The following is a 15,826-nucleotide window of genomic DNA, read 5'->3' as shown; positions in this document are numbered from 1 at the left end:
CTTACACACCTTAACACTTTGTAATATTAAAAAAACCGTTTTTTACTACATGCATATGAATATAAATACGGTATATACACCAAAATAACATTTCTTACAATTTTTGTCCGTCTGTCTGTTTGTTCTGGCTAATCTCTGAAACGGCTGGACCTATTTTGACGGGACTTTTTTTGGCAGGTAGCTGATATAATAAGGAGTAACTTAGGCTACTTTTATTTTAGAAAAATAAAGTTAAATTCCACGCGGACGAAATCGCGGGTACAGCTAGTGTATTATACATATAATCATTCCTCTTGAATTACTCTATCTATTAAAAAAAAACACTTCATAATCCGTTGCGTAGTTTTAAAGATTTAAGCATACATAGGGACGGACAGACAGCGACAGCGACTTTGTTTTATACTATGTAATGATAATCATGTTAGAAAAGAAATAAAATGTTTATCCTGAACATTGATCTTGTATAAATGATTCACCTGACAGTTCTTATGTCATATTGTGAAAATAGAATAGGATAGAAAATAATTTATTCATATAAACTTACATTGAAGCACTTTTGAATACTCATCACATTTTTTTTAATCTACCGCTCATTCGGAAAGCTGTCTCATCACAAGAAGAACGAGCAAGAAACTTGTTGTTCCTCTTTCAAATAATTTTATTATTAGTTTACATTTTTAAGTTCAAGTGTGTGAATACAAACTACGAATTAGCACTAATTCAATTAAATACTCAAATAGAAAAAATATTTAATATACAACTAACTGGTTAAACAATTAATAAGAGGAAATCAGTCATAGTGATTAGAGCAGACCAGTCTCTACAAGCAGTTTATTTATTTTTACATTTGATCAATGTCTGGACCCGGAGGCTGCGAGACGGCGGGCGGGAGAGGGAGGCACAAATAGGTTTTATAAATATTTATCACGGCATCCCATGATAACAATACGTTTTGCAATTCTTCATATTATAACTTCAGAATGGGCAACGAAATTATTCAAATTCAAAATATCTTTATTCACGTAGGTCTATTACAGACTCTTATGATATGTCAAATCTACCATCAGTTCGGAATGATTTCGAGATGAGAAGAACTGACAAGAAACTCAGCTCGTATTCTTTTCAAATAAATGTTGTACATGTTTACAATAATACAGATTCATTTAAATTCAAATTTGGGAGAATAGAGTGACCACAAGCATATGCTATTGCAAAAGCAAATAGTCTAATCAGTGTTCGTAACCCGAACAGACCAGTCCCCACAAGCAGCACCCGTTCACAAGTATGACGGATGAGCCAGCCATCATTGCACTCAACCGTATTAGAGGGAGCACATCGACCCGGCCCACCACGCCGCCACAAGTTTGAACTTTATAGCGAGCATGACTGTTTCAAGTTACTCCACTACGTCATTTATATTATTTACAGCAGAAACTGTACCAATCACAGTTTTCAGCCATTATATTTTAAACCTTGCATGTCATACTCCACAATTTATATAGTTTCGAATAAATAAACAATAATTACAGTTACTATTTCCCGCGGGATAAAACGTCAAGTCACAAGCTATTATGTATAGAGTTAGTCCGACGCGACCGACGCCTCAAGTTCACTACTGAATAACTTATTTGTTACATAGTAACTTACTCGCCTCCGATCGATCTCCCGTCCAAACGGGGATCGATATTACGACGGCCTGAGCCGAGGTTCGAACCCCTAGCGGTGCCTCAGACTGGCGTCGTATCCGTCAGGCGGGAGCTTTCTTTTTTAGGACAATTTGAATAGAATAGAATAATATTTATTACAATTGTCAGATATTATGAACTAATATGTAGGTAGATAAATAATAAATACTCTAATGTGTCACCCATTGTACAAAAGAATAAAGTATCATTCACAGCCTACACTTGTTGTTTGAATAACGTAACATGGCGCAGTCGGTATAGTTAACAATAATTAAGTAAATATATGAGTATACGCAAATATAATCGGCATTAAATATAAATAATAAATATATATATATAGTGTAAAATTAATACAGAACATTATAAAATAAATTGAAATAATAATTATGGAGACCATCTTGTCGCCGCCATTGCCTTTCACATTTGAGGAGGGCATGCTGGATTCTTCGGGAAGATTGTGTGACAATTGGGAGAAATGGAAAAAAGGTTTCAAGATATATTTTTGTGCGTGTGAGTTGGAAAAGAAATCTGCAAGTATTCAAATGAACATATTATTGCATGTTATTGGAGAACAATGTCGTGAAATTATTGATCAGTCAACGGAACGTATAAATAACTTAGACGGTGTTTTTAAAAAATTGGACGATCATTTCAAAATTAAAAAGAACGTTACGGTGGAACGTCATAAGTTTTTTACAAGATCGCAAAAAGAAAATGAATCTATTGAGCAATATGTTTTGGATTTAAAGAAATTAGCACAAACATGTGAATTTGGAATTTTGAATGAAGATTTAATAAAAGACAGATTAGTGTGTGGATTACATAGTTCTACTATTAGAGAGCGGTTATTACGAGAAGATGATTTAACGCTAAATAAATAAAGCTATGGATATATGTCGAGCGGTGATAGTTTCCCGAGTATATTCAGATAATATAAAACAAGAAAAAGATATGATATGCGATATCAGTGACCAATCGAGTAATTTAAGAGGGGACGTATGGCAGATAAAAAAGAAAAATAACATATCATATTCAAGAAGCGGCCGTCAAAATGATGAAGCTGGACCGTCCCGGGTATCGAAGTGGGGAACACGTGCGTCGTTGCCGCCGCTGAGTCATCGCGGTCGCTGTGACCGGTCGGAGCCAGCGGTGTTACGTAGTAATAATGAAACGTCGTGCGGTCGGTGTGGAACGGTGCATAATAGATACAAATGTCCCGCGTATGGAAGAAAATGTTTACGTTGCTCCAGAATGAATCACTTTTCGCGAGTTTGTCGCGTTTATCAAGTGGAACAATCGGAGGACGAGGTAAATAATTTTTTTAAACGCAGTAGTCACCATGATATTTGGACGGTAGATTTAAAACTAAATTCTATTTTTCTAAATTTTAAAATAGACACAGGTGCTGATGTCAATGTTTTACCATTTAAATATTTGTCTAGGATTAATATATATAAGAAAAATTTATTAAAATGTGACACAAAATTAATAGGCTATTCAGGTGAAAATATAAAAATATTAGGAAAAATTTATTTAAAGGTGTATTATAAAAATAAAATGTATGCTTTGGAATTTAAAATTGCAGATGTAAATTCAAAACCTATACTGGGGCGTGAAGCTTGCTGTGAGTTAGACATCATTCGGCGAGTCATGTCTATAAAGGAATCATGTAGTAGTCGTGTTCCGGAGATAGTGGAGGAATATGCCGATGTGTTTGAAGGAATAGGATGTCTGCCGGGTAAGTACAAAATAGTATTAAAAGATAATGCAGTTCCAGTTATTCATGCTCCACGAAAATTGCCATTCGCTCTGAAAGATAAGGTCAAACAAAAACTGGATGAAATGGTTTCCCAAAGAATTATAGCAAAAGTTGACGGTCCTTCAGACTGGGTCAATAGTATAACAATTGTTAAAAAAGCGAATGGTGATTTACGCATTTGTTTAGACCCGAAAGAATTAAATATGGCAATAAAAAGAGAATATTTTAGGCTACCTACGTTAGATGAAATAGTATCAAAGTTGTCTGGAGCTAGGTATTTCAGCACTTTAGACGTTACTTCTGGATTTTGGAATGTGGCACTTGATGAATCTAGCAAATATTGTACTTTTAATACGCCGTTTGGTAGATACAAGTTTCTTAGAATGCCTTTTGGAATTTGTTCAGCGTCAGAAGTCTTTCATAAAAAAATGTTTGAATACTTTGGGGATATACAAGGTTGTGAGATGTACATTGATGATATTTTGATATATGCTATTGATAAAAAACAACACGATGAAATACTGAAAAAAGTGCTAGATAGATGTAGACATATTAATTTAAAATTAAATAAAAATAAATGTAAATTTGGATTGGATGAAATAAAGTATTTGGGGCATCGTATTACAAAAAATGGTTTATGTCCCGACGATTCACATATATCAGCCATTAAAAATATGCCTATCCCAAAAAACAAAAAGGATGTGGAGAGGTTTTTAGGCATGATAACCTATGTCAGTACATTTATTCCCAATCTCTCTGACAGAACATTACCACTTAGAGAACTGTTAAAGAAAGACATATCGTGGCACTGGAATGAGAGACATGAAGAATGTTTTAATTATTTAAAAACATGTTTACTGAAACGTCCTGTATTACAATATTACAGTATGAATAAACACATAGTTATATCTGTAGATGCTAGTAAGAGTGGTTTAGGTGCATGTCTTATGCAAGATAACTTGCCAGTGTGTTATGCTTCAAAATCATTGACAGAAACAGAGCAGAGATATGCACAAATTGAAAAAGAACTGTATGCATGTTTATTTGCTTGTGAACGATTTAATGTATACATTTATGGACGTTCCGACGTGACGATAGAAACAGATCATAAACCGCTCATTAGCATAATAAAAAAACCCACAGTAGACGCACCACTCCGTTTGCAAAGAATGTTGCTTAGATTACAACGATATACATTTAATTTAATATATAAACCTGGCAAACATTTGTATATAGCGGACACCCTATCTCGCGCATATGAACAGAATTCTGAAGATGATATTAGTCATACAGACCAAGACGAAATGTGTGTGGTGGGCGAAATAAGGTCTATCACGTCGAAATATACAGATGCACAATTTTTACAGTTGCAAAAAATCACAGAAACTGATAATGAACTAATACAGTTACAAGAATATATTGCGAATGGGTGGCCAAGTAACAAAAGTGAAGTAGCTGATGCAGTTAAGCCATATTGGAATTTTAAGGAAGAACTATCTATGAATTATGGTTTAATTTGGAAAGGTAACAAAATATTAATTCCAAAAAGTTTAAGACAAGAAATGTTGCAAAAGATTCATATTGGACACATGGGGCTGGAAAAGTGCACTTTAAGGTCGAGGGAGATAATGTTTTGGCCTGGTTTGAATAATGATTTAAAAAATATGATAACGAACTGTAACATATGTCTAACACATAGAAAAAGTAATCAAAAAGAGGAACTACAACCCCATGAGATTCCAAATCGACCCTGGGCTAAGGTAGGTATGGACCTGTTCGAAATTAAAGGATGTCACTATTTACTAATGGTTGATTACTTCAGTAAGTTTTTTGAAATTGTACAGTTGCCTGTGACTACTTCAGAATATGTCATAAATTGTATAAAGAATATATTCAGTCGTCAAGGAATACCAAATATTGTTATGTCAGACTGTGGTCCACAATTTGTGTCACATATATTTAAGCAATTTGCACAGGAATGGAACTTTATTCATACAACATCTTCACCACGATATCCACAATCAAATGGACAAATTGAGCGGACAGTGCAGACAGTTAAAAATATCATAATAAAAACGAGTGAATCACACACCGACTATCGTATTGCACTATTAGAGTACTTAAATACACCGTTAGATGAGAATTTAGCATCACCGGCGGAGCTTTTACAAAGCAGAAAGTTGCGAAGTGTTATTCCCGTGTCTGACAGGCTATTAAAACCTAAAATCCAGAAAAAGGTACATAAAAAACTAATGGAGCGACAGATAAAACAAAAAATGTATTATGATAAAAATGCAAGAAATTTAGATAAATTACATATTTCTCAGAAAGTGAAAGTGTTAGATTTAAATAAAAAACGCTGGGTATCTGGAACTGTAATTAGGATACTTAGGGATAGGTCATATGAAATTTTGTTACAGAAAGGCAATAGGATCGTTAGAAATCGAAAACATATAATAAAAGATTCACAACTCAGACATGACTCGCCCTCTGATTATAACCTGGATTATGATAACATACATATACCTAATTCGAGTTGCTCAACTCAGAATAATAATAATTATTATGTTACGAGATTTGGTAGAACAGTAATACCACCAAATAGATTGGGGTACACATAAAATTTTCATTGTATTTCTGTTAGTAAGTAAGTAATATTGTGTTTCGCATACAATTGTATTTTTAGACTGTAGGTACATGTACATATATAACATAGATAAACATACAATGCATTGGAGTAAATAGTTATTTGTACCCCAAAATAAAACAGAAATTTATTTGAATGTCAAATGTTATATAAAAGATAATGTTAATTAACATGTAATAATGAAATAAATATTAAACGCAGGCATAAATTATGATTATATAAAAAGAAAAAAGTTTTTTTTTTCTTTCGTTTTAGTATGATTATATATTAATTTTATTGATTAGCTAAATCAATACATATTTAAAATAATATTAATAATAAATATGTAATGTATGTATAAGCAATGATATCAATTAATTGCGTTTGTATAGTATATATTAATTGATAAATGTGATAAGTATATGTCTGTATACTTTCCACAACATTTTAATTATTTCTCATTGTATATTTAAATATAATTATGTTCTATTCTTACTTAATTTTAAGAAGGGAGATGTCAGATATTATGAACTAATATGTAGGTAGATAAATAATAAATACTCTAATGTGTCACCCATTGTACAAAAGAATAAAGTATCATTCACAGCCTACACTTGTTGTTTGAATAACGTAACAACAATCACACATCACAACACAACAATGACGACGCTCACAGCAGCATATAAATTATTATAACATATAAATACAAATAATAAATAAAATACAAATCATTAAGAGAAAAAAAACATTCACACAACGCCATCTAGTCCCACGATAAGCAGAGCTTGTGTTATGGGTACTAGACAACTGATATAAATAAATAAATAACCCTGGACAATTAACACAGCGCCATCTAGTCCCACGGTAAGCAGAGCTTGTGTTATGGGTACTAGACAACTGATATAAATAAATAAATAACCCTGGACAATTAACACAGCGCCATCTAGTCCCACGGTAAGCAGAGCTTGTGTTATGGGTACTAGACAACTGATATAAATAAATAAATAACCCTGGACAATTAACACAGCGCCATCTAGTCCCACGGTAAGCAGAGCTTGTGTTATGAGTACTAGACAACTGATATAAATAAATAAATAACCCTGGACAATTAACACAGCGCCATCTAGTCCCACGGTAAGCAGAGCTTGTGTTATGGGTACTAGACAACTGATATAAATAAATAAATAACCCTGGACTGATATACATGCATTTTATTTTGTAAATAAACACATATTATACATAAAAAACACTCAGACCAATACAAACAATCATACTCATGAATACTCGAAAGAGGACTCGAACTCGCGACCATCGGATAGTAAAGCGGTATGCTAAACCACTAGACCACCGAGGCTTTTCTCCTTCAGCCGCTCCATAAGTCCTTTGGTTTCGAGTGCTATCTGCACTCGCCCCCTAACGTCCGGTGAAGCTGTAAAGGCCAGCTGCGGCCAGCATTAGAGTAGACAGAAAAAAAACTGTACTGCAGGATATATCAGATATAGATGGTAGAATTAAAATATGACTATTCAAAAGTGCTTGTGTTAGAATTCACATCATTATTGTAGAAAAAGATCCGATATTTTAAAAATATATTAAAAGAAGGTAGTTTGTTTTTAGTACTAATGAAGTACCCAATGTAAGGATTATTACGAATATTGTAAATAGCGCCATCTAGTATTTATAGACCAACCTACTACACTGACTTTGGTCTATAAATACGGAGGTCGGTAGTTGAATAATCCTCTTTCGTTGCGTGAGCCGCGGCATTCAGTCGACGAGCGCAGAGCGTGCCGGTTGTGTTTTGGATACTAAAGTGAATTGTATTAGCAATGGGTTTATCCCGGTCTTAGTCGGGCCTGGGGGGAAACTGCAAGTAGTGAAGGTGAGTGTTAATGCATTCTAAAAGGGCCTTGTAAACCTCCACCCGTGTCACAAGTCACGGGCGCTACTTGGGGTTTCCCTTGCGGTAGCCGGCTTCAAAGCCTCAGTCATCATCATTAATTAGTGCTTCTTACACTTGTAATGAGTTTATTTGAATAAAGATTATTTCTATTTCTATAAATATGTTATAGATAAAGACTTATATTCGAGTCCAGGTTTGGTCGTTGGACAGTCAACACTAGTCTTCCAAGTTATATCGGAACTCTATTCACCGCCTGATGAAGCCTCGTTCAGAGGAGAAACACGACGCGATATGGATGTAGACTCAATAACGGTCGGGATTTGATCACCAATAGAGAAGATCGTAACTATGGTCAACTTTCCACACCGAATGTTTGTGGTCACACACGTGCCAATTGTAGAGGAATTAAATAAATTAATAACATTACGTACCTTTCTACTGGAAAATATTTTTAGCAGACCTCTAGAAGGTAAGCAGACGCTATAGCAGATCAAACATTCAAATTTCATTCATCTATACATATAAATAAAATTGGAGTGTCTGTTTGTAATATTGAAATAACCGTTTTTTACTACATGCATATGATAAATACGGTACATACACCGAAATAATTTTTTACAATTTTTGTCTGTCTGTCTGTTTGTTCCGGCTAATCTCTGAAATGGCTGGACCGATTTTGATGGGACTTTTATTGGCAGGTAGCTGATGTAATAAGAAGTAACTTAGGCTACTTTTATTTTTGAAAAAATCTTTAAATAGAAAAATAAAGTTAAATTCCACGCGGACGAAGTCGCGGGAACAGCTAGTTTGTAATGAACTTTGACGGCCTCGGTGGTCTAGCGATTTAGCACACCGTTTTACGACCGATGGTCTCGGGTTCGATTCCTCGCACGGCACAAACATTTGTATTCATGAGCATGATTGTTTGTCTCGGTCTAGGTGATTTCTAAGTATATTATGTAGATATTTACGAAAAAATATATTTGTATCAGTTATCTAGTACCGCTAGTATGTTATATAGCATTTTAGTAGTGTTATATGTCGAACGTAAGTGTTTTAACCCGGGATTCGATCGCTGTACCCCTCCGTTCGTGTCAAAGCTACATTCGAGTCACGTATGGAGCAACATTATTTATTTAATGGAAGTCGGGACACCACGCGTTGTATTAAATTAGTTTACGTGATCTCTTCAACGACTTCATTCACTAACTGTGACATGCGACTTTGTTTGATTTTTTCATTTAAAAAAATCAAAATAAATTCATATTTCAAAATATCTTTATTCATGTAGGTCTATTACAGACTGTTATGATATGTCAAATCTACCGTCAGTTCGGAATGATTTCGAAATGAGAACTGACAAGAAACTCAGCTCGTATTCTTTTCAAATAAATGTTGTACATGTTTATAATAATACATAAATATTTACATACAATATTTTTTATAAGTACATACATATGCTAGAACAGACCTAAATTTCAAATTTCATTCATCTATACATATAAATAAAATTGGAGTGTCTGTTTGTAATATTGAAATAACTGTTTTTTACTTCATGCATATGAATATAAAAACGGTACATATACCAAAATAATATTTTTTACAATTTTTGTCTGTCTATCTGTTTGTTCCGGCTAATCTCTGTAATGGCTGGACCGATTTTGACGGAAGTTTTCTTAACAGGCAGCTGATGTAATAAGGAGTAACTTAGGCTACTATTACTTTAGAAAATATATATGGGACGCAGTCACCTAGATACATCAATATAATAATTGCATTGCATGTCTAGTAAGACAAATTCAATATTATCTACTAGGCACTGCTGTGTCTAAACTGTGTCACCCCACCTTACATGTTCCTATTGTTATTTACTATATAAGATCATTATTTCTATGTACATATTGTCAGTCAATTATCATCTGTAATATACATCGTTTCGACCAACAACATCGCATCATTTACCCGCAACAATATATAATACATAGAAAACATATAAATACAAACAAACATCATGAATACAATAGATTGCATGCGATTCGAACTAGCGACCATTATATGTGAGGCGGGGCCCTAAACCACCGATTCAATGGGTAGTATTAGCAGATAGGAAGCCGATATCATATTTTATTAGAAATCTATTGAAAATTTGGACGCAAAACTCGAACTAGCGACCATTATATGTGAGGCGGGGCCCTAAACCACTGATTCAAAGGGTAGTATTAACAGATAGGAAGCCGATATCATATTCTATTGAAAATCTATTGAAAATTTGGACGCAAAACTCGAACTAGCGACCATTATATGTGAGGCGGGGCCCTAAACCACTGATTCAAAGGGTAGTATTAACAGATAGGAAGCCGATATCATATTCTATTGAAAATCTATTGAAAATTTGGACGCAAAACTCGAACTAGCGACCATTATATGTGAGGCGGGGCCCTAAACCACTGATTCAAAGGGTAGTATTAACAGATAGGAAGCCGATATCAAATTCTATTGAAAATCTATTGAAAATTTGGACGCAAAACTCGAACTAGCGACCATTATATGTGAGGCGGGGCCCTAAACCACTGATTCAAAGGGTAGTATTAACAGATAGGAAGCCGATATCATATTCTATTGAAAATCTATTGAAAATTTGGACGCAAAACTCGAACTAGCGACCATTATATGTGAGGCGGGGCCCTAAACCACTGATTCAAAGGGTAGTATTAACAGATAGGAAGCCGATATCATATTCTATTGAAAATCTATTGAAAATTTGGACGCAAAACTCGAACTAGCGACCATTATATGTGAGGCGGGGCCCTAAACCACTGATTCAAAGGGTAGTATTAACAGATAGGAAGCCGATATCATATTCTATTGAAAATCTATTGAAAATTTGGACGCAAAACTCGAACTAGCGACCATTATATGTGAGGCGGGGCCCTAAACCACTGATTCAAAGGGTAGTATTAACAGATAGGAAGCCGATATCATATTCTATTGAAAATCTATTGAAAATTTGGACGCAAAACTCGAACTAGCGACCATTATATGTGAGGCGGGGCCCTAAACCACTGATTCAAAGGGTAGTATTAACAGATAGGAAGCCGATATCAAATTCTATTGAAAATCTATTGAAAATTTGGACGCAAAACTCGAACTAGCGACTATTATATGTGAGGCGGGGCCCTAAACCACTGATTCAAAGGGTAGTATTAACAGATAGGAAGCCGATATCATATTCTATTGAAAATCTATTGAAAATTTGGACGCAAAACTCGAACTAGCGACCATTATATGTGAGGCGGGGCCCTAAACCACTGATTCAATGGGTAGTGTTAGCAGATAGGAAGCCGATATCATATTCTATTGAAAATTTGGACGCGTTTCACGTCATCTATTGAGGTACATAACAATGAAGTTCAGTGGAGCGAGACGCGATGGAAAATGTCGAGGCGATAAAAACTTTTAATATATCTATATTCTTTCTTCACACGGTACATACACCATCACCATCATCTGCTTCTTCCTTATCCCATTTATTTGTGGTCGTCGTAATATGTTTTTATCTTCCATTCATTTCTGTTCGCAGTCATCTCGTTATTTACTCCCTTTCTCACCATATCACGGTACATACACCAAAATAACATTTTTTACAATTTTTGTCTGTCTGTCTATTTGTTTTAAGCATTTATTGTATACTAGCTGTACCCGCGACTTTTTTAAAAAACAAAAGTAGCCTAAGTTACACCTTATTACATCAGCTACCTGCCAAAAAGTCCCATCAAAATCGGTCCAGCCATTTCAATATTTACAAAAAAAAATATCTAAGTATTTATATCAGTTGTCTAGTACCCATAACATAAGCTCTGCTTACCGTGGAACTAGATGGCGCTGTGTTAATTGTCCAGGGTTATTTATTTATTTATATCAGTTGTCTAGTACCCATAACACAAGCTCTGCTTACCGTGGGACTAGATGGCGCTGCGTTAATTGTCCTGAGATATTATTATTATTATTATTTAAAGCTTGCAGAATATTTTTTTTTTAAATAATACATTAAATCAATAAAAAAAACATTACACACGTTACCATATATTTGTCACACACGCATATATACTCTTTTGTTTATTGTTAAAGTCTATGGTAAAATTGAGAATAGATTAATATTATTTGTCTATACCAGGGCATGCGAACCAATGGCACACGTGCCATTGACAGCACGAGACAATATTTTGGGCACGTCGTCGATCATAAAACTGTTTGAAGAAGCTGGCTCATGATATTTTTACAATATCCACCTACCTATACCTGCGAGTCATTATTTTCAGAGATAAATAACATTAAAAACTCTGTTAGAAACCGTTTGACAGATGAATCCAGTTCAGCATGAATTTTGCTAAACGTAACATCGTACAAGCCTGACATAAATTATTTGTCATCTAACCTGCAGCAACAGAAGTCACACTAATATTACAGTAATTTAATTTATGCGTGTAATGAAAACAATCCAAAATGTACCTCTTTTGTTTACTTTATTTCATAGAGTTTTGTTAGTATTTATTATTATTATTTTCCAAATAATCAGTAAGTCAAAATTATTTGATGGCACGTCAATGACTCTATTAAACTTTTTTTTTTGGAAAAAAATGGCACGTTGGTGCATAAAGTTTCGCCTACCTAGGTCTATAGCATTACCAAATATTATGTTATCTGTGGTATTACTGAAGGTTAAGTTTCAACAACTGGGCGGACTATTTATTATTATTTAATTTATTTATAATGATGACTTTATCAAATAAAAATAACGATTACTCCAAATAACCATTTGTTACTTTTCAATGAATAATTGTAGAATTATTTAGACGTTATAACTTGAAATAGTTATTTTACTAGTATTTTTTACTTATTTAACTACAAAATATATAAAACAAATATTGTATTGAAATTAGATTGTAATTTACGAGATTTAGTCTCAAAAATAATATATAAATATGCACAAATATCGTTTAACTAATTTAGTCGAAATATCAGTCATTATAACCTGTTTTATGACTAAAGTGACTTAGTTACAAAACTAGTTATTTGTTGTATATAAAAAACAAAACTAATTACCAAATGGATTATTTGTCATGAAGCTAAAGAATTATCATCAATCAAATTAAACACTAAACCGGTAATTACGGCGCAATAAATATTTAATCGACTACGCACATAAATACAAACAAAATAACGTTAAAAAAATCAATAAACCATTATCGCATATTGAAAACAAACAAAACTAAAATATAACCTGTTATTTCAAATATCGATTATTCTAGAACACTGGCCGAAAATGAAAGGAAGATGGCGCAAATCGAATTTGAAAATGGAACTTTTTATTTTTTGAAGCGCGGTAACAGGTGGTTGGGTGCGAACAAGTGTCAGTCCGCGGGCGGACGCGGTCGCGAGCCGGTCGTGATCTGAACTAAGTACGAGGCTTCTCTTGTTGGGTACGAAAACGCGCGCGTGCGTACTGACATTTCGAATTTCGAATGCGTTTCTTCTTTGTAGCCATTCGAATTTGAACTTTATTACTATAGCATTATCGGTATAAATGGTTTACAGAAATGACGGAATATATGGCATTTCGAAATTAGAAGATCAATTGTAATTGTTTCGTCTATTAAATAATGATGCTATTCAATTTCCAATTTTATTGTGAATATTTTAAATCACACAATCCTATACACTCCCATATATGACATACGTCAAAACGATACGGAAATGTCACGAATAATTGGTACGACAATAAAACATAATCCTATTTCGAATGACATAAGAACCAAATTTGTTTGTCGACAACCACAGCAAGATGTTATAAATTAGTTTTCGCTAATGGACGAGATATTTTTTTAAGTTGTATTTGTTTATTCAACTTTACGTTTGCGGTGTACGGTTGAAAATTGCGTGTCAATACAGCGGTTGATAGAACAATAGGTTACTGATTTTGTTTCTTGGAGACTCTTTGGCGCCAAGCGAAATTCGGAAATGAGATATTTTGGGAAAATGGCGTCGTATTTCTGAGGTTTGGTCGCTCGTCGATAATTATGTTAAAACGGTTATTCTCGTTGACAGATTGTGTAGAAGACTAGCTGTTCCCGCGACTCCGTCCGCGTGGAATTTAACTGAATTTTTCTAACATAAAAGTAGACTAAGGAGTAACTTAGGCTACTTTTATGTTAGAAATTACATTAGCTACCTCTTAATAAAAGTGCCGTCAAAATCGGTCCAACCATTTCAAAGGTTAACCGGAATAGACAGACAGACAGACAAAAATTGTAAAAAATGTTATTTTGGTGTATGTACCGTATTTATATTCATATGCGTGTAGTAAAAAACTGTTATTTCAATATTACAAACAGATACTCCAATTTTATTTATATGCATAGATAACTCTTGATTTAGCTTAGATTTTCTCTGTTTGCTTTAATAATTAATCTACATTGCGAATTTTGGCGCCATATTTTTTACTGCGTATTTTGCAGTAACTGTATGGTTGATCGTTTATCTACTATTTGAACCCTTTTTAATGGCAAATAAACCTGAGATATTATATATATATTATATTTGATATATTATAACTATATCTGTCGCACTTACACGCCATAACTACTGAACCGATTTAAATGAAATCTTATACATAGATAGTCTAGACTCAGAGAAAGGACATAGGCTACTTTTTAATGGAAAAAAAGATTGTAGGAGCTTGAAACTGAACGAACGAACGAACTGGACGGTAGGGAAAAAATTATAATGTAAAAACTTAACGTTCATAAGCGGCTAAAATGTCCTACATGAATAAATGATTTTTAAATACATCGATACATCGATTGGATATATCGAAATTTTTACAGATTTTAACTTTAATTGAAAAAAATATGGAATTCAAAGTTTGTGCAAATTTTACCCATAAATAAAATATCATGAAAGTTTATATGAAGATTCAAAATTGTTGAAACTAGAATCATGAAACTTTCTTCTTTGGCTGTTTTGAGTTAGACTATTACATATTTTGTCCTCATTTGGTCAAAGTCACTATTCCACGCGAACAAAGCCGCGGGCACAGATAGTTATCCATAAAAAATACAATCATGCTCATGAATACAAATATTTGTATCGTGCAAGGAATCGAATCCGCGACCAAGACCGCTGTCTTGCCACTTGTCAGTCTTGACCGCTTAGTGCCCAATTTACACTCAACCTGAGTGGGCAGGGAAGTGAGCAGCGCGAGAGTGTAAACACGAGTGGAAACACTTCCCATGCCATTGGCGCTGCCACTCGCGCTGCCCCTCGCTCCCTCGATTGTCGGTTTTTCGTGCGCGAGTCAAAGGACTGGCAGCGCGAGTGGCAGCTGAATGTAATCAGCCCTCTCGCTCAGTTGTCGCCCGGCAATATTTCTTGCAGCGCGAGTGGCAGGGGAAGCGACTAAATGTAAACGTAGCAAAAAAGATGCTACGAGTGCAGTCTACGATCTGCTACGCAGCTCTACGCCGTAGCATCTCGTAGTATACACAAAGAAGATTCAAAAATTAGGTTTCGTAGCGCAAAGTTCAAAAACATCCAACGGTAATCTAGCATACGGCCCATCTGATGGTAAAAGGTTACCATAGCCTATGGATGTCTGAAGCACCAGGGGAGTCACGCGTTGCCGACCCTTAAGAAACCTTAATATACCCTTCTTGAAAAACCCCACGCTGTAGTCTCTAGAGAAAACTTCAACAAGTTTCTTGCTCGTAATTCTTGTACTCCTCATCATCAGCTCAGCCCGGAAGACGTCCACTGCTGAACAAAGGCCTCCCCCAAAGATCTCCACGACGATCGGT

At 34.6% G+C, this 15,826-nt stretch overlaps 1 protein-coding gene and 1 pseudogene across 1 annotated transcript; both read left to right on the top strand.

Annotated features, from left to right (window-relative positions):
* The first annotated feature begins 2,071 nt into the window (after nucleotides 1–2,071).
* LOC131845285 (uncharacterized) lies at nucleotides 2,072–2,799 on the top strand (annotated as a pseudogene).
* An 81-nt stretch (nucleotides 2,800–2,880) lies between these two features.
* On the top strand, nucleotides 2,881–6,065 carry LOC131845284 (uncharacterized protein K02A2.6-like). Its single transcript, XM_059194325.1, has 3 exons — nucleotides 2,881–2,993; nucleotides 3,271–5,681; nucleotides 5,865–6,065. Exons 1-3 carry the CDS (start codon nucleotides 2,897–2,899, stop codon nucleotides 6,063–6,065), a joined length of 2,709 nt encoding a protein of 902 aa, XP_059050308.1. The 5' UTR covers nucleotides 2,881–2,896.
* Nucleotides 6,066–15,826: the final 9,761 nt, after the last annotated feature.

Source organism: Achroia grisella, unplaced genomic scaffold, assembly GCF_030625045.1.
Source record: "Achroia grisella isolate CSIRO2021 unplaced genomic scaffold, CSIRO_AGI_Agris_v1 utg461, whole genome shotgun sequence".
Classification (NCBI taxonomy): domain Eukaryota; kingdom Metazoa; phylum Arthropoda; class Insecta; order Lepidoptera; family Pyralidae; genus Achroia; species Achroia grisella.
This window is presented reverse-complemented; position numbering and strand designations above follow the sequence as displayed.